Genomic DNA, 25,998 nt, shown 5'->3' with positions numbered 1-25,998 from the left:
CATCCATCTGATGGATGATAAGACCATGTATCGAAGCCAATACAGCAAGCATTTTGATTGTTGTCATTCGGGCAACAGGAGAGTATGTATCAAAATAGTCAAAGCCTTCCATTTGCTTAAAGCTCTTGCAACTAGCCTATCCTTGTACTTATCTATTAAGCCATCAGGATTTATCTTCTTCTTGAAGATCCATTTACATCCAATAGTAAAATATCCAGAAGAGAGATCAACTAACTCCCATGTTCCGTTTAAAACAATTGAATCAATTTCATTATTCACAACGCATTTTCAATGCCTTAACTCCAAAGAATTCATGGATTAACGGAAAATTAAAGGCTCATCATCGACATTGTAAGTGATAAAATCACTTCCAAAGTTCTTGACTACATTTGCACGCTTACTTCTCCTAGGTCTCCCTACTTCGTTAGGAGTAGAGCTACTACTAGGATCCGCCCCCATATTTGTCATATTTTCTACATGATCAGGAATATAACTCAATGTGCGAGTAGGATCATCCTCAGAATTACCCAAAGGTATATCAGTCTTCATAGGGAACACTTCCTCAAAGAAAGTTGTATCACGAAATCAACTATCGTATTCACCACAATACCATATATGTCAGATTTTAATACTAAAAATCTCATAGCAGTTGTGGCTTCAAGATAGCTCAGAAAGATACAATCAACAGTTTTTGGACCTAGTTTCTTGCTCTTGTGTTTAAGGACAAGTACCTTGGTAAGGCACCCCCGCATACGAAGATAACTCAAACGTGTCTTACGCTTTCTCCGTAATTCATAAGGTGTTTTTTTTATATGTTTCAGAGGGACTCTATTCAGAATATGTCAAGTCGTATTCAGAGCTTCTCCTCACATGTACTTAGGCAACCCAGAATTAACAGCATACAGTTACTCATGTCTTTAAAAGTTCTGTTCTTTCGTTCTGCCACCCCATTAGACTCAGGTGTGTATGGTGAAGTAATCTCATGAACTATACCATTGCTTGCACAAAATTCATTGAACAACGTACTCGTACACTCACCACATCTATCAGATCTCAAATGTTTAAGTACTTTCCCAGTTTATGTTTCAGCTTCATTTTTAAATATAATAAATTTATCTACTGTTTTATTCTTATGTTTAAGCAAATAAACAGAACAATATCTACTACAATAATTTACAAAGGTGATGGAATATCTATATTGATCCTTAGTCAACACACCACTAAATTCATAAATGTCTAAGTGAACTAAATCTAACAAGTTTGAATCCCTAACAATATTATGAAAAGGCTTCCTTCTTTGTTTAGCAGTAACACATACTTGACACTTAGATTTCTTATCAATGGCATGCTTTGGAATTAACTCTAAATTCATCATATTCTTTAAAGCACCAAAATTTAAATGACCAAGTTGTAAGGGCTACAAATCAGATGATTCAACACAATTAACAAAAGGTGCAACATTATCATTAATAAAATCACCCAAAACGGGTTCAACATTTATCAAAAATAAACCATCGGATAAGTAACCCTTGCCAAAAAAATATACCAGTGTGAGTAATCACTACTTTATTACATTTCAAAGAAAGTTCAAAGTCATTCTTAACTAAACAACTTTCACTTATAATATTTCTACGAATAGAGGAAACACGATGCACTCTAGTGAGAGAAAAAATCCGCCTAGAAGCAAATTTCAAGTCCATGTTTCATATTCCAAGCACTTGTACAGCACCAGCATTCCCCATCATTGATGTCACTCCATGACTCTGTTGATAAGATAAAAACAAACTAATATCAGCACAAATATGAACATTAGATCCAGTATTAATCAACCATTCATATGACAGATAAGTAAAAAGTAGTACAGGGTTATAAGTAACATACCCGTAATCGATTCCAGAGGCAACAACCTCACCAACAACCATGTTAGATATAGGCCCATTCGTGGTTATAAGTCCAAGCACAATATTTGCTTAAGCTACCACTCCAGCTTTCTTAGCTTTCTTACTATGACAGTCCTTACTCCAATGACCAATCTGTCCATAAGACCAACATGGTTTGTTTGCCTTTGGCTTCTTAGCCTTGTTCTTGTCAGGTTTAGTATTAGCCTTCTTAGTGAGTACCTTTATTTTTTGTCCTATTGTCACTATATTCACCTTTGAGCTCCCATTTTCAGCAAACATCACATGTCCTTGTATGAACTTGTGCTGCTCCTGCATAGAGATGTCTAATATCAAGTTATTCCATATTATCTCTCCTTTCTATCTTTTCAGGGAGAGAGCAAACTCTTCCTAAGACTTAGGGAGCTTTTCAATCAGTGACATAACCCAAAACTTCTCAGGAAAGACCATACCGGACTCACCCAAATCATGAACCAACATATCAAACTCATGAACCTGTTCAGTCATGGATTTTCCATCCACCATCTTGAAGTCAAAAAACCTAGCCACTGAATACTTCTCAAGTCTTTGAGAATCAGTATTATAGGTTTGGTCCAGCTTATCCCATAAGACTTTAGCAGTATAGGCATCTGATGAATAAATATTGAACAGGGTGTTCGCCAAGGCTGCCAAAATGGTTGCCCTAGCCACCCCATCCTTCTCAGCCCATAAAGTATAAGCCTTAACAGATTCAGCCATCTCTTAATCCAAAATAGGAAGATCATACTGCACCACCGACCATAGACCCTTAACCGTTAACCAGAGCTTCATCTTTTTCTGCCAACGAGAAAAGGAAGCTCCTCCACTGAATTTATCAGGCATACGCGATTAATCAATAGGTTGGGGAAACGATACGTGGTCCAATCAATGGAAGCAATACCACCAGAATCAGTCTTAACAGTCTTAGTAACATCTGCAGTTTCGTTAACCATCTTGCTAATTATAATATAACACAGATAATCACTTCAAGATTGTTGGGAATAATCTAAAACTAAGTGCAACAAGGGTAGTTATATAATTAACAAGAACAGGCAAGGCACCAAATAACAAAACAAAACACACAAAGGCAAACAACAGAATATAATCAGAGACGTAATCGACAAAAGCGAGGAGAGAGCACTTAGCTCTAACAGAAGTTTTAACAAATATGAAAGAATAATCAACAACTGAGGCGCCCAACCTTCGAGAATCCTAGACTGTTCTTGAAGTGATTAATGCCCCACTTACGTTGTGATGGGTTGCACAATATCGCTTCCAGGATACAACAACACAGAGCACTCCGTTCACAGATACGTAATGCTCAACAGAGTGACCTGCTCCTCTGTTCGCCCATAAAACCTATGCAAAATAATTTGTATATATGTAGAGATAAAAGGAAGAGAAGAAATGCTAGGGTTTCACAAGTCTGAGTTGTGTATATATTTCCAAATATTCAGTTCTGTATATAAACAAAATCAAAACGTAACTGAAAATAATTCATTAATTAAAATAAATATTTTGACGTAATAAGAATTTAATAGAATATATCTCGGAATCAGAAACATAACATTCAGTATCAGTGCTTGTCAAATCCTAATACATACAGCCTATCAGTATTTACCTACAACAAATTCTGATCCAGACAGACTCAATATTCATATTAAAATAATATAATAAGTCAGTCAATACTTTAATTAAAAAAGCAATAAAATTCCTCGCATAAGTTGTCTTGCGTACGCGAGACGCGGAGACATTCGCCCTTCGACCCGATTCATGACGAGGCGGCGGCGCGTGTGTGATCGCGAGACACACAATAACACCATGCACACCCGCATGCACTACACTTGCGCATGGTACTATATAAAGTACTCAACCCTTTTTTAGCGTACCAATGTAGGATAAACCCACGCAACCTTTTTGATGATACAAATTTCATCTCAATTTATATATGGATTACACTAATAAAAGGATTTAGATCCAAATATAAAAATTTAAATACTCATTATAATGAAGAACCTCCAAGAATAGTTTTTAAAAATTACATCAAGAACATGTCTAAAACATGCCTCAGACTTTCCATATTCTAACGAGAACATTTCTAAAATATGCCTCAAACTTTCCATATCCTTACAGCTTTCCCAGTAACCATAACTGATATTTCGGAACTTCGATATATTGACACAAATGTTAATCACAATATTACTGGCAAGACTTGCATTGTATCGAAACATGTTGACGGGAGTTATTTCACATGAGGAGGACTAATTTTAGATGATAACAACATTTCAGGAATAATACCAGATTGCATAAGCAACATTACCGGGTCATATTCTCTCAGTTAATTCCCGTAACATCCTTTTATGGAAGAATTCCTAGTGCACTGTTTAATATCTCATCTTTACATGAATTGTACCTCGACAAAAATCACCTCAGCGGTATGATACCAGAGAAAATGGTCGGACTTTCACAAGGTGTCATTGTTGACTTGAATCAAAATCAATTGATCGGTTCACTACCATCCAGCATTAGCAGCTTGACACTTCTTGCTTATCTTGATGTTTCTTCTAACAAACTTACGGGAAATATACCCGTCACTCTGGGCGATTGTCTAATGTTAGAGAAGCTGTACATGGATGGAAACCTTTTTGAAGGTACAATTCCATCTTCTTTTGAAATGTTAAAAGGGATTGCATATCTGGATCTTTCTAACAACAATCTGACATGAAATATTCCACAATTTTTAGAAACGTTTCACGTAATTAATTTCCTCAATTTGTCGCACAATAAACTTATAGGTGAAGTACCAAAGAGGGGTTTGTTCTTAAATGTTAGTGATTTTTCAGTTGCTGGAAATTTTCAGCTTTGTGGAGGTATTCCAGCATTTGTTGGAGTTAATCTCAAACTTTTGAACGTTAAAGTAGAATTTAGGAGAGTGTTTTATTTGTTTGAAGTTGTCATTTAGTCTAGCATATTTTTAGGAGTCTGAATTAGTCAAGAGGTGGTGGAGTCTGTTTAGGAAACCACTTCTAGTAGTTTGCTAGTTTATTGCATTTTAGTTTCTTTGTTTTGTTCTTTCTTTTATATATTCATGTAATGTTCATTTAATAAAATAGTTGAGGACATATAGTCAAGCAAAATCATTTTGTTTACTATATACAGTTTATGCAATAACTGAGGTAGAGACAAGAAGTGGTATCAGAGCTTGAAGGTCTTGGCGGACGGTTTTATCACCAAGGATGGAGGTGAAACAATGGAGGAATCTTATGTCGTAAAGAAATTATTACGTGTTGTTCCTTCTAGGTTCTTACAAATAACTTCGACACTGGAGCAATTTGGAGATATGGAAAATATGACGGTCGAAGAAACAGTGGGTTCTCTCAAGGCACACGAAGAATGAGTAAAAAGGAAGACAGAAATGAGAGAAACTCAGCTTATGCTAACAGAAGAGGAATGGGCCACATGTGAAGGAGAAGAGAAGAAATTATTGTTGACATGGGAAGAGTGGCAGAGGCGAAACAACAGTGACAGGTCAAAACATAAAAGTCATGGAAAATTTGATAAAAGAAATATCAAATGCTACAACTGTAACATTTATGGTCATTTCACTTTCGAATGTAAGAAACCCAGGGCCAGGAAGAACAGAGGAATGCACGAAGTGGAAGCAAATATGGTTGTGTTGGATGATGATGAACCAGCTCTGCTCTTAGCCAAGCATGACAAAGAAGCTCCATAATTATTGTTAAGTGAGGACAAGCTACTCCACACACAATTGCCAAATAGTGGAGTTTATGCAGGCGAATCAAATGTCTGGTATCTCGACAATGGCGCGAGCAATCATATGACGGGGTCAGAAACAAGTTCTCAGAATTGGATGAAAGCATTTCTAGTCAAGTTCGATTTGGAGATGGATCCAAAGTCAAGATAAAAGGAAAAGGCGTTGTTATGATGTTGTGCAAGAATGGAGAGGAGAAGAAACTACATGAGGTATATTATATTCCCAGTTTGCGAAATAATATTATATCACTAGGACAGATTTCGGAAGAAGGTAACAAAGTGGAGCTAAAAGGAGAGTTCTTGAGGATATATGACAACCAAGAAAGATTGTTAATGAAGGTAAAACGATCTGCTAATTGACTCTATAAAATTGTTATATAAACTAATAAGCAGGAGTGAATCATTACAAAGATGGATGAAATTTCTAGGCTATGGCATTCTCGACTTGGGCATGTAAATTATCAAGCACTGGCACTTATGTCCAAACACCAGATGGTAGAAGGAATGCCCAGAATCATAAAGCCAAATGTTGTGTGTGACGGGTGTTTAATGGGGAAGCAAACCAGGAAAACATTTCCAAACAAAGCAAAGTACAGTGCAAAGAAAGAACTGGATCTCATACATGGCGACTTATGCGGGCCAATATCTCCACCAGCTGCATCAGGGTACAAGTATTTCTTTTTATTAATCGATGACTTTACTAGATTCATTTGGGTGTATTTTCTAAAAGGCAAGGATGAGGCTCTCTAAGCATTCAAAAAATTTCGCGTCTTGGTTGAAAATGGGTCAGAAAGGAGGATCAAGGTGTTCAGAACCGATTGAGGCGGTGAATTCAATTCCAACGAATTCAAGGAGTTTTGTGAAGGTGCAGGAATTGAGCGACACTTCACGACGCCCTACACTCCACAATAAAATGGAGTAGTGGAGCGTCGAAATAGAACTGTTGCAGAAATGACCAGGAGCAGTCTAAAGGAGATGCAAATTCCAGCTAAGATGTGGGAAAAGGCTGTTAGAAATTCATTATACATTCTCAATAGACTCCCTACGAGAGCTTTGACAGGCCAGACACCGTATGAAGCTTGGACAAAAAAGAGACCGGAGATAGGTCATGTAGGTGTTTTTGGGTGCTTGGCGCACATGAAAACTCCAAGTGTGCACAATACGAAGCTTACGATCGCAACAAAAGGGTGGTTAATTTGGGTAGAGAGCCTAGAACTAAAGGATACCGGTTGTGTGATCCCAATGAAAATCGCATTCATATAAGCCGCGATGTGGTTTTTGAGGAAATAAAGCAATCACCCTGGAGTGTGTCTGCACAAAAGGAGAATATGCAGGAGAACTTTGTTGTGCCCAGTATGTCTGAAGTCGATGAAGAAAGCACTGACAGTACAGAAAATGCAGAATATGAAGACACTGGAAGTGACAACAACAACGGTGATGACACTCAAGTATCAACTCCACCTAGTCGGTTCTCTGTTTCCAGAATTGATCGAGACAGCTATGATGATAGTATTGAGCCAAAGAAATTCAGACCATTAAGTGAAATTTACAACGATACGGAGGAAGTGGAACTTGATGAGGAATATTGGCTCATGGGGATAGACGAACCTGTCAATTATGCACAGGCAGTAAAGGATGTCAACTGGCAGAAAGCAATGAAACAAGAGATGAACTCCATTGAGGTCAACAATACGTGGACGTTAACAAACCTACCACCTGGGCAAAAGATCATAGGTCTAAAATGGATCTATAAATTGAAAAGCGATGCAAACGGAAAAGTGGTAAAGTACAGTGCACGTCTTGTGGCTAAGGGTTACGTGCAAGAACATGGCATTGATTTTGATGAAGTATATGCTCCAGTCACATGTTTAGAGACGGTAAGGTTGTTACTTGTTTTGGCAGCCAAAAATTAATGGGAAGTACACCATCTCGACGTGAAGACAACATTCTTGAATAGAGACATAAAGGAAGATGTGTACGTTGCTCAACTAGAGGGATTTGAAAGGAAAGGACAGGAGCATCTGGTGTACAAGCTTTCAAAAGCGTTGTATGGTCTTCTCCAAGCACCATGTGCTTCGTACGCTAAACTGAATTCATGTCTTGTAAGTATGGGATTTACACGCTGCCCATACGAGCACGCTGTATACACGAGGAAGATTGGAGAAGATAGTTTGGTTATAGCAGTTTATGTTAATGATCTTTTGGTGACTGGCACGAGTATCTCAATGATCAAAGAGTTTAAAAGAAAGATGAAGCTTAAATTCCAAATGAGCGACATGGATAAACTTAGCTATTACCTGGATATAGAGGTTAAGCAAGGTGAAGGCTATATTGAATTAAAACAGGTAGGTTATGCTCGAAAAATTCTTGAGAAAGCGGGTATGGCAGACTATAATCCTACGAAGTATCCGATGGATCCAAAGGAACAACTCAGTCGAGATGAAACAGGAAAGTTGGTAAATGCTACATAATACAAGAGTATGGTGGATGTCTGTAATATTTGGTTCATACGCGACCAGATATTGCGTACTCTGTGGGCATAGTTAGTAGGTATATGGATAAACCTACCAAAAAACACTTGGATGCGGTGAAAAGAATTCTCAGGTACGTGAAAGGGACTGTTCAGTACGGGCTTGTGTATTCTAGGGATAGTGGTAATAATGTCTTAACTGGTTTTTCTGATAGCGACTCTGGAGGCCAACTGGATGACAGAAAGAGTATAGGAGGCATAGTCTACTATTTAAACGAGAGTATTATAATCTGGGTTTCACAAAAGAAAAAATGTGTTGCTCTTTCAACGTGCGAGGTTGAGTTTATGGAAGCTACAATTGCAGTTTGTCAAGGTATCTGGCTCAGAATCGTCCTCAGTTAAATATCATCTGAAACTATTGGTCCAGTAGTTTTATGTATAGACAGTCGATCTGCAATTAACTTGGCCAAGAATCCCATGTTTCATGGCAGAAGTAAGCATATTGATTTGAGTTTTCACTTCATGAGAGAATGTGTAGAGCGAGGAGAAGTCGTTCTGAAACATATATGCAACAACGATCAGAGAGCTAATATTTTGAAAAAAGGGCTGACTACACTCAAGTTTGAAAATATGAGGAAGTTACTGGGAGTGAAGAATCTGAGTAGACAAGTTTGAGATTAAGGGGGAAAGTGTTGCATTTAATCTCAAACTTTTGAACGTTACAGTAGAATTTAGGAGAGTATTTTATTTGTTTGAAGTTGTCATTTAGTCTAGCATGTTTTTAGGAGTCTGAATTAGTCAAGAGGTGGTGGAGTCTGTTTAGGAAGCCACTTCCAGTAGTGTGCTAGTTTGTTGCATTTCAGTTTCTTTGTTTTGCTCTTTCTTTTATATATTGATGTAACGTTCATTTAATAAAATAGTTGAGGATATATTGTCAAGAAAAATTATTTTGTTTACTATATACAGTTTATGCAATAACTGAGGGAGAGACAAAAAGTGGTATCAGAGCTTGAAGGTCTTGGCGGACGGTTTTATCACCAAGGATTGAGGTGAACAAAGGAAAAGGAGGCTCGTACGGCCTGAGTTACCCAATGTTGGATAGAAGCAACTATACGGCTTGGGACCTTAAAATGAAGGTATATATGCAAGCGCAAGGGGTCTGGAACGAAGTAGAGCCAAGTGATCCCAAGAAGCCTGTCGAGGAGAAGACAGACAAATTGGCGATGGCAAAGGTGTATCAAGCAATTCCTGAAGATGTGCTGCTCTCGATTGCGGGTAAGGAAACATCGAAGGATGCTTGCAAATGATAAAGACATTATGCCAAGGTGCAGACAGAGCAAAGAAGGCACGTATTCAGACTCTAAAATCTGAGTTCGAAATGCTGAGTATGAGCGACAGTGAAAATTTTGAAGATTTTCACATACGAATGAACAGTCTTGTTACAAATATACGAGCCCTGGGGGAAATAATGGAGGAATCTTATGTCGTAAAGGATTTATTACGTGTTGTTTCTGCTAGGTTCTTACAAATAACTTCGACACTGGAGCAATTTGGAGATATGGAAAATATGACGGTTGAAGAAATAGTGGGTTCTCTCAAGGCACACGAAGAAAGAGTAAAAGGGAAGACAGAAATGAGAGAAAGTCAGCTTATGCTAACAGAAGAGGAATGGGCCAAATGTGAAGGAGAAGAGAAAAAATTATTGTTGACACGGGAAGAGTGGCTGAGGCGAAACAACAGTGACAGGTCAAAACATAAAAGTCATGGAAAATTTGATAAAAGCAATATCAAATGCTACAAATGTAACATTTATGGTCATTTCACTTCCGAATGTAAGAAACCCAGGAAGAACAGAGGAATGCACGAAGTGGAAGCAAATATGGATGTGTTGGATGATGATGAACCAGCTCTGCTCTTAGCAAAGCATGACAAAGAAGCTCCAGAATTATTGTTAAGTGAGGACAAGCTACTCCACACATAATTGCCAAAGAGTGGAGTTTATGCAGGTGAATCAAATGTCTGGTATCTCGACAATGGCGCGAGCAATCATATGACGGGGTTCAGAAACAAGTTCTCAGAATTGGATGAAAGCATTTCTGGTCAAATTCGATTTGGAGATGGATCCAAAGTCAAGATAAAAGGAAAAGGCGTTGTTATGATGTTGTGCAAGAATGGAGAGGAGAAGAAACTACATGAGGTATATTATATTCCCAGTTTGCGAAATAATATTATATCACTAGGACAGATTTTGGAAGAAGGTAACAAAGTGGAGCTAAAGGGAGAGTTCTTGAGGATATATGACAACCAAGAAAGATTGTTAATGAAGGTAAAATGATCTGCTAATCGACTCTATAAAATTGTTATAGAAACTAACAAGCAGGAGTGCATGCTGACAAAGATGGATGAAATTTCTAGGCTGTGGCATGCTCGACTTGGGCATGTAAATTATCAAGCACTGGCACTTATGTTCAAACACCAGATGGTAGAAGGAATGTCCATAATCATAAAGCCAAATGTTGTGTGTCACGGGTGTTTAATGGGGAAGCAAACCAGGGAAACATTTCCAAACAAAGCAAAGTACAGTGCAAAGAACGAACTGGAGCTCATACATGGCGACTTATGCGGGCCAATATCTCCACCAACTGCATCAGGGTACAAGTATTTCTTTTTGTTAATCGATGACTTTAGTAGATTTATGTGGGTGTATTTTCTAAAAGGCAAGGATGAGGCTCTCCAAGCATTCAAAAAATTTCGCGCCTTGGTTGAAAATGGGTCAGAAAAGAGGATCAAGGTTTTCAGAACCGATAGAGGCGGTGAATTCAATTCCAACGAATTCAAGGAGTTCTGTGAAGGTGCAGGAATTGAGCGACACTTCACGACGCCCTACACTCCACAACAAAATGGAGTAGTGGAGCGTCAAAATAGAACTGTTGCATAAATGACCAGGAGCAGTCTAAAGGAGATGCAAATGCCAGCTAAGATGTGGGCCGAGGCGGTTAGAAATTCAGTATACATTCTCAATAGACTCCCTACGAGAGCTTTGACAGGCCAGACACCGTATGAAGCTTGGACAAAAAGGAGACCGGAGATAGGTCATGTAGGTGTTTTGGGTGCTTGGCGCACATGAAAACTCCAACTGTGCACAATACGAAGCTTGTGATCGCAACAAAAGGGTGGTTAATTTGGGTAGAGAGCCTGGAACTAAAGGATACCGGTTGTATGATCCCAATGAAAATCGCATTCATATAAGCCGCGATGTAGTTTTTGAGGAAACAAAGCAATCGCCCTGGAGTGTGTCTACACAAAAGGAGAATATGCAGGAGAACTTTGTTTTGCCCAGTATGTCTGAAGTCGATGAAGAAATCACAGACAGTACAGAAAATGCAGAATATGAAGACACTGGAAGTGACAACAACAACGGTGATGACACTCAAGTATCAACTCCACCAAGTCAGTTTTCTGTTTCCAGAATTGATCGAGACAGCTATGATGATAGTATTGAGCCAAAGAAATTCACACCATTAAGTGAAATTTACAACGATACGGAGGAAGTGGAACTTGATGAGGAATTGTGGCTCATTGGGATAGACGAACCTGTCAATTATGCACAGACAGTAAAGGATGTCAACTGGCAGAAAGCAATGAAATAAGAGATGAACTCCATTGAGGTCAACAATACGTGGACGTTAACAAACCTACCACCTGGACAAAAGATCATAGGTCTAAAATGGATCTATAAATTGAAAAGGGATGCAAACGGAAAAGTGGTAAAGTACAAAGCACGTCTTGTGGCTAAGGGTTACGTGCAAGAACATGGCATTGATTTTGATGAAGTATATGGTTCAGTCACACGTTTAGAGACGGTAAGGTTGTTACTTGTTTTGGCAGCCAAAAATCAATGGGAAGTACACCATCTCGACGTGAAGACAATATTCTTGAATGGAGACATAAAGGAAGATGTGTATGTTGCTCAACCAGAGAGATTTAAAAGGAAAGGACAGGAGCATCTGGTGTACAAGCTTTCAAAAGCGTTGTATGGTCTTCACCAAGCACCACGTGCTTGGTACGCTAAACTGAATTCATGTCTTGTAAGTATGGGATTTACACGCTGCCCATACGAGCACGCTGTATACACGAGGAAGATTGGAGAGGATATTTTGGTTATAGCAGTTTATGTTGATCTTTTGGTGACTGGCACGAGTATCTCAATGATCAAAGAGTTTAAAAGACAGATGAAGCTTAAATTCGAGATGAGCGACATGGATAACCTTAGCTATTATCTGGGTATAGAGGTTAAGCAAGGTGAAGGCTATATTTAATTAAAACAGGCAGGTTATGCTCGAAAAATTCTTGAGAAAGCGGGTATGGCAGACTATAATCCTACGAAGTATCTGATGGATCCAAAGGAACAACTCAGTCGAGATGAAACAGGAAAGTTGGTAAATGCTACAGAATACAAGAGTATGGTGGATGTCTGCGATATTTGGTTCATACGCGACCAAATATTGCGTACTTTGTGGGCATAGTTAGTAGGTATATGGATAAACCTACCAAAAAACACTTGGATGCGGTGAAAAGAATTCTCAGGTACGTGAAAGGGACTGTTCAGCACGGGCTTGTGTATTCTAGGGACAGTGGTAATAATGTCTTAACTGGTTTTTCTGATAGCGACTTGGGAGGCCAACTGGATGACAGAAAGAGTACAGGAGGCATAGTCTACTATTTAAACGAGAGTATTATAACCTGGGTTTCACAAAAGAAAAAATGTGTTGCTCTTTCAACGTGCGAGGCTGAGTTTATGGAAGCTACAGTTGCAGCTTGTCAAGGTATCTGGCTCAGAAACGTCCTCAGTCAAATAACATCTGACACTATTGGTCCAGTAGTTTTATGTATAGACAATCGATCTGCAATTGACTTGGCCAAGAATCCCATGTTTTATGGTAGAAGTAAGCATATTGATTTGAGGTTTCACTTCATTAGAGAATGTGTAGAGCGAGAAGAAGTCGTTCTGAAACATGTATGCAGCAACGATCAGAGAGCTGATATTTTGACAAAAGGGCTGACTACACTCAAGTTTGAAAATATGAGGAAGTTACTGGGAGTGAAGAATCTGAGTAGACAAGTTTGAGATTAAGGGGGAAAGTGTTGCAGTTAATCTCAAACTTTTGAACGTTACAGTAGAATTTAGGAGAGTGTTTTATTTGTTTGAAGTTGTCATTTAGTCTAGCATGTTTTTAGGAGTCTGAATTAGTCAAGAGGTGGTGGAGTCTGTTTAGGAAACCACTTCCAGTAGTGTGCTAGTTTGTTGCATTTCGGTTTCTTTGTTTTGCTCTTTCTTTTATATATTGATGTAACGTTCATTTAATAAAATAGCTGAGGACCTATTGTCAAGCAAAATCATTTTGTTTACTATAATACAGTTTATGCAATAACTGAGGTAGAGGCAAGAGCATTAAGACTGCCTGCTTGTCCTGCAAAAGTCTTGAAGTCCAAGAACAAGCAGTTTCCCTTGAGAATTGTACCCCTTTTAGTTATTGTGCCTCTTGCTACCGTGTTAGCATGTTTTATCTTTGTTTTCTACCGAATCAAGAAGTCTAGGCTGAAGAAGAATGTTTGAACCCTTGTTTTGCAGGAGGATCAATATCCTAGGCTTTCACATCAAGATCTTTTACTGGCGACAACTAATTTTTCCCAAAACAATTTGCTGGGTCTGGGAAGATAGGGTTCAGTGTACAAAGAAATTCTCGAATCATTGCAACAGACTGTCGCTGTGAAAGTACTAAATGTTGACGTACACGGAGCTAACAGGAGTTTCTTGGCAGAATGTGAGACTTTGAGGAATATTTGCCATCGGAATCTTGTCAAGATAATCACAGCTTGCTTGAGCACTGATTTTAAGGGCAACGACTTCAAGGCGTTGGTTTTTGAGTACATGACAAACGGAAGTCTAGACGATTGGTTACATCCAAGCTCAGATGTTCAAGGAAGTGAAAGAAACTTGACTCTATTCCAGAGGCTAAATATTGCCATTGATGTGGGACTGGCTGTGGATTACATACATCAATATTGTCCATCAAAAATCATTCACTGTGACATAAAGCCAAGCAATATTCTTGCGATTTCGGTTTGGCCAGATTTTTCTTAACTAATGCATGTCACATTAGTCAAGCACATACGAGCTCAACCAGTGTTCGAGGAACAGTTGGACTTGGATATGTTCCCCCAGGTATAACAGTACTACTTGCTCTCTTTTTTCTTTATTTATACAAGTAAAAACACTGTTGGTTGCCACTAAACTTGTGTCACGGCTCTTTCTTCATTCTTTTAATTGCATGCATACAGACTCCATAAGCATGAAGTCATTGAGAAACAAGATTATATATACTTCTAGAATGCAAATCACCGATAAGTGTTTCCATGCTTAAAAAATATTTTCCTAAAAACCATTAAAAATAACGACTAACAAAAATAACCATTTTGTGATATAGAGTACGGAATGGGTGGGAAAATATCTGTAGAGGGAGATGTGTATAGTTATGGAATTCTGTTACTGGAAATGTTCTCAGGGAAAAGACCTACAGATGCAAACATATTGGTCAACCATGCTAATAATCTTCATGATTATGTGAGAAACGCTATTCCCCTCAGGGTGTTAGAGATTGCTGATCCCCGGATTATACTACAAAATCTGGAGGATGACTCCATCTCCATGGAAGTTTGCTTGGCTTCAATACTTGAAGTTGGTGTTTTATGTTCAGTTGAAACACCCAGAAACCGCATTGATATTAGTGTTGCTATTAAGAAGCTACATGTGGCAAGAGATAAATTGTTACAGTGTGCGTCGTGACCTGCGTGAGACTGGAAATCTTTCTGTAGTTTGAGTGTATGCATTTTAATTATGTCCCACTTGGTTTCAAGTTTTCTGATATCAGTTGCATTTTAAACTTTGAATAAAGATGTACTAGTGGCCTGAAGTAGTGTTGATTTATAATTTCAAAAAAATGGAGATATAAAAATTCATGAATTACAGTATCGTGCATTATGTATTGCACAAACATAATGGTTCACCAAAACCAGGAGAATATTCAACTCAGTAAAGTTGTGTAGCACAGACTCTACGGCATTCATGACAGTGTCATCGTCTCCTACATGGTCCCGTAGAATTGGCTGTGGCTTACACCTGCCTCAGATTTATCATATTTTGAGTGACCAAGTTATCATATTGGATAATTGCTAGAGAAATGCCTGTGTTGTTTCTCTGCGTGTTTTATTTGAGGGACCAAGTTATCGTATTGCAAAAATGCCAGAGAACTGCGTGCGTCGCTTCTCTGCCTGCTCACGGCGCTCCTCCGACCAAGATTGACTTCTGAATATACAATCTGATACATTCGGAACTACCTTTTTCTGCAATGATAATCCGTTCCCAATATGTATACATAAAATTAACAAACCTCGCGCCTTGAGATTGAGTTAAAATTTACAAGCGACAATACTTGTCGGATCTCTACATATAGCAGCAGCATTAGACCAATAGCTACTTTTCTGCTACTATACTACTTCATATATCTTACATTATGGTTGTTGGTATAAGCATCCTATTTCATACGAAACAGTGTAACCATAGGTATAATCAACTTGAACAAATAATCTGAACAAGTCAATACCAATCAATTTCCACGAGTGTAACCATATGTATAATCAACTTGAACAAATAATATGACTTGTGCAACTGAAACCAGTTTAGCTGTAAATAGCATGGCTAATCATATTTTTTTCATTTGCTATTCATGTAAATAGCAAATTAAATGCATATAACAGCAGAGCTACACAAGTTGAGTACACAAAATATATGTAAAAGATAAACTCTAGTAAAATGTTAATTATCTTCACTAATTATACTACTACGACTGGTATTGATCATTTATCTAACAATCTGAAATATAAAATACATCAACTCAACTACATCAACCCCAGAAAACTAAGTTCTTTAGCTGCCGGCTGATAGTAGATCCCAGTAGTTCTTCAACAGCTTCTGCTATCCAAGTGCACATACTGCCAACATCACTGCATAGACAGGACCTTGTATCATAAACATATATTTAGCAAGTAAAAAGACGCTGAAACAGATACCAAAACTAACTTGAGAGGAACCCTGTGAACAAAATGTACACCCCAGCACAAAACGGGATCCAGTGAAGGTGAACTCTTTATATGTAGCTTAATAATAATTATTGCTTAAACACAATGTTTCGATGTTCGTGTTAAATTTGTAATTGCTTGTTATAAATTGTTCAAATATTATGAAGCTGTTACTAGTTATACAAGTGATGTAATTATGTCAGTTAATATAACTGCTTAGATGTCTAAGTTTATTTGTTTTTCAAAATTAAGTGATAGCTCATATTATATAACATTGTGTAGTATATAGTAGTCCCTGTTAACAAATCTATAGGGAATACAAGAGCCCGGGAAAGCAATTCGTTCTCAATCACAGAGACTTCCATAATATTTTTGTGTCACAAGAAAGAGCAAAAGGTAGGTACATCTGCAATACTATCTTATGACAACTATAAAAATTGGAAGCATGAACCAGCCTAGGATCTCTCTAGCCAGTACCTAGCAACTACAAATCTGTCATTATTTGTATGAGACTATTTTAGTATACAATTCTAAGAAGACTTTATGTTAATAATAATTAAGACTTGTTCTCACTTACATTACTGTTGCTTTTCACCGCCAAAGTCATGTTAACAATCATCTATTTCTTCTGCCTGCGCATAATAGCAGAACTATCAGAAACTATGTAAAATTTATAATCGTCAAGTAACAGACATATAAGACTAGAACAGAGTATTATCTCTTCTTTTTTTATTCTTTTTGCTCAATAAATGCGATATCTCTACCGCTTATACTAAAAGAAAGCTAATAATTTTAATATTCGTAATATATACAATAAATGTTTTATTGATCCTAATTAAACATCATGAAGGCTCTTGTCAATACATGATGAAGCCTGTTGGTGACACAAGATACAATATAAGCAACGCAGGATATAACAACTATAAGACTGAACCCTCTAAAACTTTTGTCTAATCAAAAATTAATCCAGCTTATAATCACAATTGACTAGATAAAAATGCAAAACAGCTCAACAGTTTAACAAACCCTAAATTCACACAGCCAATTCTGTACATGACAGAGGACAACTTACAAACATGCAGGTTCCAACTACTATTCAAATAATAAATTTAACAACATTTAAATCACCACAAAAGATAGCTATTTTTAATTAAATGTCGGACTAACACACCAATTAGAGACATATATTGTGGCTATCAGGATTTAATACCTAAGTTCATGAGTCCCATGTGTTGAAGCTTCATGCTTGCGAGCTCGCAGCTTCATATGCACTGGCTCCTTCTGCGTCGGCTGCTGTACTGTCTGCTGTTGCCGTACTGACTCATCAAGTGGCTGCTGTAACAGCTTCTTTGATGGGTGAGGGGGAGACTGAGTTAAAGTTGGATGAGACAATGGCGGGATAGGATCAATATCCTCCTGCTCATGTGGAGGTGAAATATGAGATGAATGGTATAAAACCGCATCATGGCTATCACCATATATCGGTAAATGATTGCTAGGAGGCACAGATTCCCAATTAGGATGGCACAGTTGCTGTGTAGGATCACCTGCTCTTGCGTCCACCCCGTTACGCTCCGCCTCATCCTCCTGGATATCAGCCACTGCCTCACTAATACGCATAAAATCACCTCCATCATCATCAAAAAGGACAATTCCTTCGTCATGCACATGATCATCTCCTTCGTCTTTTCCATGAACACTTCCCTGACCATTAGGTTGTCCTCCCCGTCTTCGTGGAGCATTGACCCCTCCACGACCTCCTCCATGACCAACCCGTTTTTTCTTAACTTTAAACACAGCTTCCTTGGCACGGCGGTCCTCAATGGGAAAATCTTGATAATATCCTGCAGAGAAATTGTCTTGCAAAACCCTTCTAGCATGAGCGGTAATCGCAAGTATGTCGCCTTCTCTCTCGCCCTTTTGTACTGAATCTATGTGATCCAATAAATCCAGCTGTAAGAAACAAAAAGATAAACATGGATCAATTTGACAAATTATTTAGTAAAAAACAATACATACATGACATTAAATTATAATTACCATATAAGAATGACCACCACCAATTCGTGTAAGATAACGAAGAGTAATGGAGGAGTACCACGTGTGGTAACCATCGGATACACCATCACCAACCTGTCCCGCAGATACAAGCTGCTCTCGTCTAATCCAAAGAGCTAAATGATCACGATGTATAGAAAGCCAGTTGCTATCCGTCTTACCTTTCAAATCAATTTTATGAAGGTCATGGGAATAAGCAGCAGGAGAGGGTATATCCTGTATCATGCCAAACTGACGGAGACATCTGTCTGGATGATGTGGCTCCACAAAACAAAAACAGATCAACGGTCCTTTGTAACGCCAAATACCACTACCTTCTCTACAATGCTGAGGTAATGCGGCAAGAATTTCCTCTGTATATGGTTGCCATTTGAAGTGAGAATCAGTAAGAAGATCTAATTGCAGTCTATAAGTTGCCACCGAATGTGAACCGCTGTCAGTGAACGAGAGATGAGCACACCACCTGTGTGATACATGAAAACAAAAAATCTATTAAAACCGATTCTCAGGAATTACTGAACAAACCTAGAGTTCAAAGTTTAAATAAAAATCATTCAACAAATTTACCTAAAAATTAATATGAAGATATTTACCTCAAACCATGTGGCCCTGGTTGATTACCCCAAATATTTAAGTTATTCAAAGATGGACCGCGAGGGACAGGGGCCAAAGTATGTAATCTGCTCCAAGCCCACAGTTGCAATAACAGGATGCATCCAGCAGTCTCCTCTCTATCTTTTTTACATGACTTGCATAATTCTCTGTACAAGTATGCAAGAACAGCAGAACCCCAAGATAATGTTCCACAACGTTCAAGATCTTCGATCAAGTGTATGTACATACAATGAACCTGGCCACCGGAATGATCAGTAAACAAGATCCCGCCAATTAGCTGCAACAAGTACGACTGTGTATATTGTCTAAGCTGCCCATCAGAAGCATCATCTGGAAGTGAATGAAACACAGAATTCAACCAACTAAACTTCAACCTACCACCAACCAACCCTGACGCAACAGGAATTGGTGAAACAGGGTTTGCTCCAAATATATGTTGAATTACGTTCGCCCATCCGTCATCAACTGCAGTGACACCAATAACTGCATCACCGTCAATTCGCAAGCCCAGGAGAACACTGACATCCTGCAATGTAATCGTACACTCTCCAATCGGCAAGTGAAAGGTATGGGTCTCAGGTCTCCAGCGCTCTATTAAAGCAGTGATCAAACTCCAGTCAATCTGGATGCCCGTCAATCTTGAAACCCCATCAAATCTCAAATCTGTGAGAAGAGGAACCATCCTCGGATGTAACTGAGGGAATCTAACACTATTAGGATTGCGACGCCGTGATCTTAGATTATCACCGCCACCAGCATCCCACACAACGGATGACCTATGATCCGCCTGTAAATGCAACATAGAACCATTTCTAGGTCGAGGGTGCATACCCAACTCTTCATGAGGATCCATATTCTGTAAGCAAACCAATCATAATAATCAGATCTAAATAAAACTCAAAAAGGGTACAAATGTAAACAATTCACAACTTCTGCAAAAGGATCATCAAATTTATCAGATAACAAGTACAAATGAAGAACGAAACAATTAATATATTCATCGAATCCATATGTTCAAACAAAAGAAAACGATACTATTTTATTCTTTTTCTTATCTCTTCAATGAAACTTTGAAACAAGAAATTGGTTATCAAAATCCTACAAACCATAAGTGATGGTCAAGACATAAAATGACAAATTGTATAACAAAAGTAAGGCAAAATAGTGTGAAGCAGAAGGTTTCAAGATTTTTGACACACTCAAACAGACAGATCTCTCCCTATATAGATCAGTAGCATTAAACATATCAAACTTAACACTAAGTTACCAACAGAGTATATATGTAAAGCAACTGGCATTGTGTATACTATTCATAAGCTAATTTCGAATGCAATTGAGGTCAATTACGAACAAAGCAAATGTGAAGAGTCTATCTTCTCCCGTAATGATCAATATCCTGCAAGTGTAACACTATTACTTCCATCCTTAGGGACCACGATAGTCAAATTTCTGAAGGAAGTATTCAACAAGTGATACATTACTGCCTACTTCTACGATACAAGCATTCTAAAGAACTACAACACCGTCAGATTTCCTACACTTGTATTATAAGCCCATTTCAACCAATACAAGTACAAGACATATTCATTTTTCCTGCATTTTTTTATGTTTGATGTTAGTGTTTAACAGAAACGTTGTATTCTCAATCCCAAATAACTAATCATAAATACAACAGTCCGCCGTCCAAACCTTTGTATTATATTAATTCCAATATAGTCGGCATATATAATTTTTTTTTACTAAAAAACACAGGATAGTTAATCAAACACAAAGATGCGATATATTTTTATAATGACCTGTCCCTACTAAAATAGAGGGAGTACAACAAGCTCAAATTTTCAACACATATATGTAAATAATGTGAAAAAATACAGAGGCAACTTCACAAGTAGACGCGAAGTACAAACACTTCACACAAACAAAAACAAACAAAAGAGAAGTAAGCATAAAACCCTAAATCGTCATTCTAATTAAATGTAAATTGGTTGAAAAACATGAATCTAAGCACCATAATTTCTTATAAAAACATATAACCAAAACCCCCAATTAGATATCAAAACCAAATTCAATTTATTCAATACCATTCACCCTAGCTAAACACAACATAAGTAATTTGTATGATAAAATAAATATACATGTATATATATACGTTACTTACAAACGGGAGAGTATTCTGATGTAAAAAGAGAAGAGCAGCAAGGTGAGAAGAAAATGATATGCCGGTAGGAGTGAATGGTATCGAAAATCCGGAGAAAATTAAGGGAACGCGTTTGCGTCATATATATATTATTTTGATATTATTTGTATTAGCAAAAAGTGGAAACGCATAATAAACATGTGGGCCTAATCAGTAAATTGGGCCTAAGTCCGATATTTGGTATATCAGGACTAATACTGCGAAAAGTTAATTATCTTTAAAAAAAAGCGAAAAGTTGGCATCTAGGTCCTTTTCTCATTTAAAGCCCGTAATTACACCACAACTTATATACATTATAGTAATTACTATGGATTAACATATCTCATGTTTCAATGTGATCTTGAAAATGTTCCAAGAAACAACATAACTGCTCACAAGTTTAGATTTATTCAAATTTATTACTGCTTTATGTACAAATATAACATCTTTACAATAAGTAAATCTAGCTATAGCAGCTACATAAATGTGACCTTCCCAGTTATGTACCATGTGTTTTCATTTAGTGCAGACCGGACATGCATGAAGTATCAAAATAAGGAAAGTGTAAACGTCATGTATTCTGCAAAACCATTTATAACATTATCATATGATCTATGTTACATCAAAGTTATTATAAAACCTTTCTAAAGCTAGATGATTTAGAATATAAATAGTGGGAAAGTAAAGTGTTTAACTCATACACAGTACAACATTCCATAAATAGTGTAGAAAGCATATTGGTCTGAGACCTATCAAGAAATGTGAAAATTAAATTAGTACTAACCCAAAAAGATACTCACTAGTTCAAGATGTTAAAATCTGTTTGCACCAACACAATAATCCTAGTGAATAAGGAAAACAGAAAAGGCACTTATCACTTCATAGATGGGCGATTCATATTTCTTAAACTAAAATAAACAATTTTAGTTCCGAAATCATTTTTTTTTTCTTCAGCCTATTCTATAATTTTTACTGATTTCATTTAGAGAAAGACTGTTGTGTTGTGCGACTGGTATGAAACAGTAATTGTAAACTCCCAATAACTCTCCTCGACAAATGCACCTTGTGGTAACATAGTAAAAGAAATTGTTGGAAATGGTAATGTGCAATTTAAATTTAAGTGAAAGCCTTTGCTACTAGCAGTCTTCGCGAGCCGAGTGAAACAAAAGAAAAACACATACACAGTAAATACAATAATGAATTACAGTTTGAATAACTACTAGTGATATCCCACATTGATCGCATTTTAAATAAGGAAGATTTTTTAGTTCATAAAATCAAGTTTTGCACTTGAAATTTATTATCTAAACTTTAATTAGTTGCCCACACTACACTCTGAGCATCAAAACCAATAATGTTTATGGTTGTTTTTTCCTTCATTTTCCTGAGACTAGACCTTCAATGGCCAGGGTCAAGATTTTCCATTACTAGTATCAGCAAACAACCTAGTTCTGATTTCTTTACTCCATATTAAATAAAAAAATCCTTTTACAACTAAAGATGTTGCTTAGCATAACATGTTAAAGGTTCCAACTAGAATCAGCTATAATTTTCATTGGAGTTGAAACTGTGAACAAACCTTCATTGTTATTATTATTATTTTAGTTATATTACAGCAGCGCTATCTACTTGTATACTTGTATTTAACATGGACATTAGCAGTCAGCTCCTCGTACATAATGAAAAGCAGGCATGCCTCGTATACATACATCAAACAATAGAAATGTCCTACTATTAACAAACAGAACAATCTCCTACTCTTATCTCTTGAAATAAAACACCTTACGGATGTGAGACTACACAAAATAACACCTTATATGGAAAGAAATATACATCAATTCAAAACAGTTGAATTTTATTCAAGTTCTTTCTTATTTTGAAAGCTCTTGCTCAGGCATTATGCAAGACAGAACATGATACTATATTTCATGTGTAACAATATGTGTGTCAATATGTGTGTGAATACTACAAAGTAGTGCGCAATTTCTAATACTTTTCTCTTGTAATTTTTTCTATGTCTGGATTAATTTCTATATGTAAGCATCGGATGAAGTCATTTTTTCTTGATCATGTCTTTTTTTCGCTCACTTTTTTGTCAAATATCTTGATAAATGTACTATTAAGCGTCATTGACATTCCTTGCTGACTTAAACCAAATCGACTCATGTCATTTAAAGAAAGATTTAGTGATTTACTACCACGAGGACAAAGTCAGACTGTGTACTGTTCATAACATACATAGAAAGGAATATATATGAGTATGTTCTTATGTAATATGAGTATGCAAACTTCTTCCTGCAACCCGCTTCTCGGACGTTTCATTTACTTCGGTTGTATGAAGTATGCAAACCCAAAGGCATATATACTCGCTTATAACTGTACAAGCTCAAAAGATTTAATAAAGTTATTCAAGTTCAAATGTCGTAAACATCAAGAATATGTTCTAACCCTTGCTACAGATTACACCTATTTTATATTGTCATATAATTTTACCTATACGAACAATCCAAAAATATAGAATAAAATTTATATCCTAATTAAGAAGGAAAATATATAATGCATAAATTTAAAACATATAATTATCTGAATGGGCAGAACAAGAAGGAACCTACCATGCTGCAACTTCTGCATAAACCTGATATCGATAATATGCTTGACCAGGATATATATCAACTAGAGTGCCTTGTCAGCAAACCATAGCCTTCTACATGAAAAAGTGGCATCCTACTGAGTAAAGAACAAAGAAAAAGAAATATAGATGCCTTATCAACGAATGATCCATATAAAAATTAAATCCATACTTGTAGAAGAGTAGGCAAAGTAAAGTAAATATAAAAGACTCTAGAGAAATTCATCAAAGGAATGACGAGGCAAATAGTCTAGCAACATGCTTACAATCTATCGTAAGAATACAGCACCATGTAGGGACGTCAAGAATAAACTCAAAGAAAAAAATACTTACCTGGTCAGTAGGGTATTTGCAATTGTACGCAAAGTTGTAACGTAAATCAATAAGCGCATAAGCATAAAATTAAATGCTTTAGTGGATTCCAAGGTAAACCAATACTCAAATGATTATATACATATAGGAACAGAGCATAAAATTAGAATATACAACATGCACGGTTCAAATACATATAAATAAGATTCAACAATTTATAGCATTGTACCTTAGTATTATATGTGGTAAACGGTAAACCTTAATGGTTCTCATCTAATTTTCATACACATTTTTTTAACAAGACCATATCTATCTATAATGTATTAAACTACCTGTATGCTAACAATCATATACATGAAAGAACTAATGCAAGTAGTGGTATAGGACACCAATTAGACATTAAAATTAGGTAACATATAGGTTTAAAAACAAAAATTAAATGATCATGAACTAAAACAAATATAATTTTCTAGTAAATGCAGAGTACCCTGAAAGAAGAAAATTACGAAATAATAACCGATTAAACAAAATTATAAACACATAAAACTACAAAGGGTCATAATTGACAGTGTTTTCAACTGAATAATAAACTAGTTACTCAGTTTTTTTAAGGGGTTGCCTGATTAATCCTAAATATGCTTTTCGAGTTTATAGACATAGAAAAACAGAAACCCCAAGTGAGCACAGCTTAAAAGTTCTTTTCTACATATATTCACAAGATGAACAGCCTGAATTGATAATCAAGATTCTAAATTTAATAGTAAAACTCAAAACTTTATAGTGAAGAATCTAGATATTAATAAAACACAAAGTGGGAAGTGAATATTATGAAAAATGAAATCACATTATGAGTGAGAATTAAGAACAAACCTTAATATGAATTTCTTAGAGCTATGAGTGGTGATAATTGTATCCCTAGGTCAGCTCTGATACTTGCTTTTCTGGGTAAACAATATAGTGTTTGTCTCTCTCCTCTTCTCTCTCTCTCTCTCTCGCTGGGCTTAACTCGTTCGATTCAACTCACTTTTTTATTGGACAACCTAAAAAGAAGAAACCTAAAGGGAGGCAAGTTTCGTTACATTAGTTCAAAGTTAAACCACAAAACTGTCCTGGTAAAAATTTACAAACATAGAATTTTGGTTCGGTTTTTGCTAGATAATACAATGGGTTCAATTTTTTGAATTTTACAATTATTGTAGGTTTCGTTGATTTTTAGGATTTAATTTTAATTTTGTTCGATAATGATACTTTACAACTTATATTTTATATTTTCAAATGCTAATTAATTGTTTCAAATAAATTCAGAACATATAAATTTATATATTAATTTTGATTAATGTGTACTTTATTAAGTGATCCCACTAAGTTATAATTTTATAATTGTAGTAAATTTATCATAAATTTAATTATAAACAATTATATTCTATTTAATCTAAATGATTATAAATTAAAGATCAAATTATTATTAAGATATCTACGACGTTCTCTTAGATACAGGTTCGTATAGAATTATTATTTAAAAAATATAGGTACATAATTTATTTTATTTTTTAACATATATAGTTATGTTGTGGAACAAAAACCTGAGTGCGTTAGTATTTAATATTAGGGTTGGTGAGTTTCGAGTTTTTATGGTTGCTCTTGCGTTCGGGACTATCGGTCCTTACAAGATGCCTACGTATCTATGTGTTGTAGAAAATCAAGCCAAAAACGTAGTTCTAGGTTGAGGGATAGAGCCCTTTATATAAAGGTGAGTCTGGGGTTAGACTTCTGTTAGGAGACTTGGTGGACAAGTCTCCAACTTAGATGGTGAGTAGGAGTCCTATTGAGGAAGGAGCTACAGAACCTTCTGTGTAGGACTTTGAGTTCGTTTAGAACACATGTCTCTGCTCTTCCAGCCGTATTGGGC

General features: G+C 36.6%; 2 protein-coding genes across 6 annotated transcripts; one reads left to right on the top strand and one right to left on the bottom strand.

The window, feature by feature from the left end:
• Positions 1–9,463: 9,463 nt before the first annotated feature.
• On the top strand, positions 9,464–10,141 carry LOC141686045 (uncharacterized). The gene has a single exon (XM_074491109.1). It carries the CDS (start codon positions 9,464–9,466, stop codon positions 10,139–10,141), a length of 678 nt encoding a protein of 225 aa, XP_074347210.1.
• A 5,740-nt stretch (positions 10,142–15,881) lies between these two features.
• On the bottom strand, positions 15,882–25,174 carry LOC141684092 (serine/threonine-protein phosphatase 7 long form homolog). Of its 5 annotated transcripts, none has more exons than XM_074488927.1 (7): positions 24,960–25,174; positions 23,761–23,875; positions 18,951–19,828; positions 18,340–18,820; positions 17,510–18,252; positions 16,877–16,931; positions 15,882–16,224 (listed from the first exon to the last, which is right to left on the bottom strand). In XM_074488927.1, the coding sequence occupies exons 2-6, from the start codon at positions 23,761–23,763 to the stop codon at positions 16,919–16,921; spliced, it is 2,118 nt and encodes a 705-aa protein (XP_074345028.1). In that variant the 5' UTR covers positions 23,764–23,875; positions 24,960–25,174; the 3' UTR covers positions 15,882–16,224; positions 16,877–16,918. The 5 variants fall into 5 exon arrangements, with proteins under 5 accessions (XP_074345028.1, XP_074345029.1, XP_074345030.1 ...); XM_074488928.1 differs by having other exon boundaries at positions 23,761–23,872; XM_074488929.1 differs by having other exon boundaries at positions 23,761–23,852.
• Between the last annotated feature and the right edge of the window lie 824 nt (positions 25,175–25,998).

Source organism: Apium graveolens, chromosome 9, assembly GCF_009905375.1.
Source record: "Apium graveolens cultivar Ventura chromosome 9, ASM990537v1, whole genome shotgun sequence".
NCBI classification, from domain to species: Eukaryota; Viridiplantae; Streptophyta; class Magnoliopsida; order Apiales; family Apiaceae; genus Apium; species Apium graveolens.
Note: the sequence above shows the minus strand (reverse complement) of the source record. Positions and strands in the feature narration are given on the sequence as shown.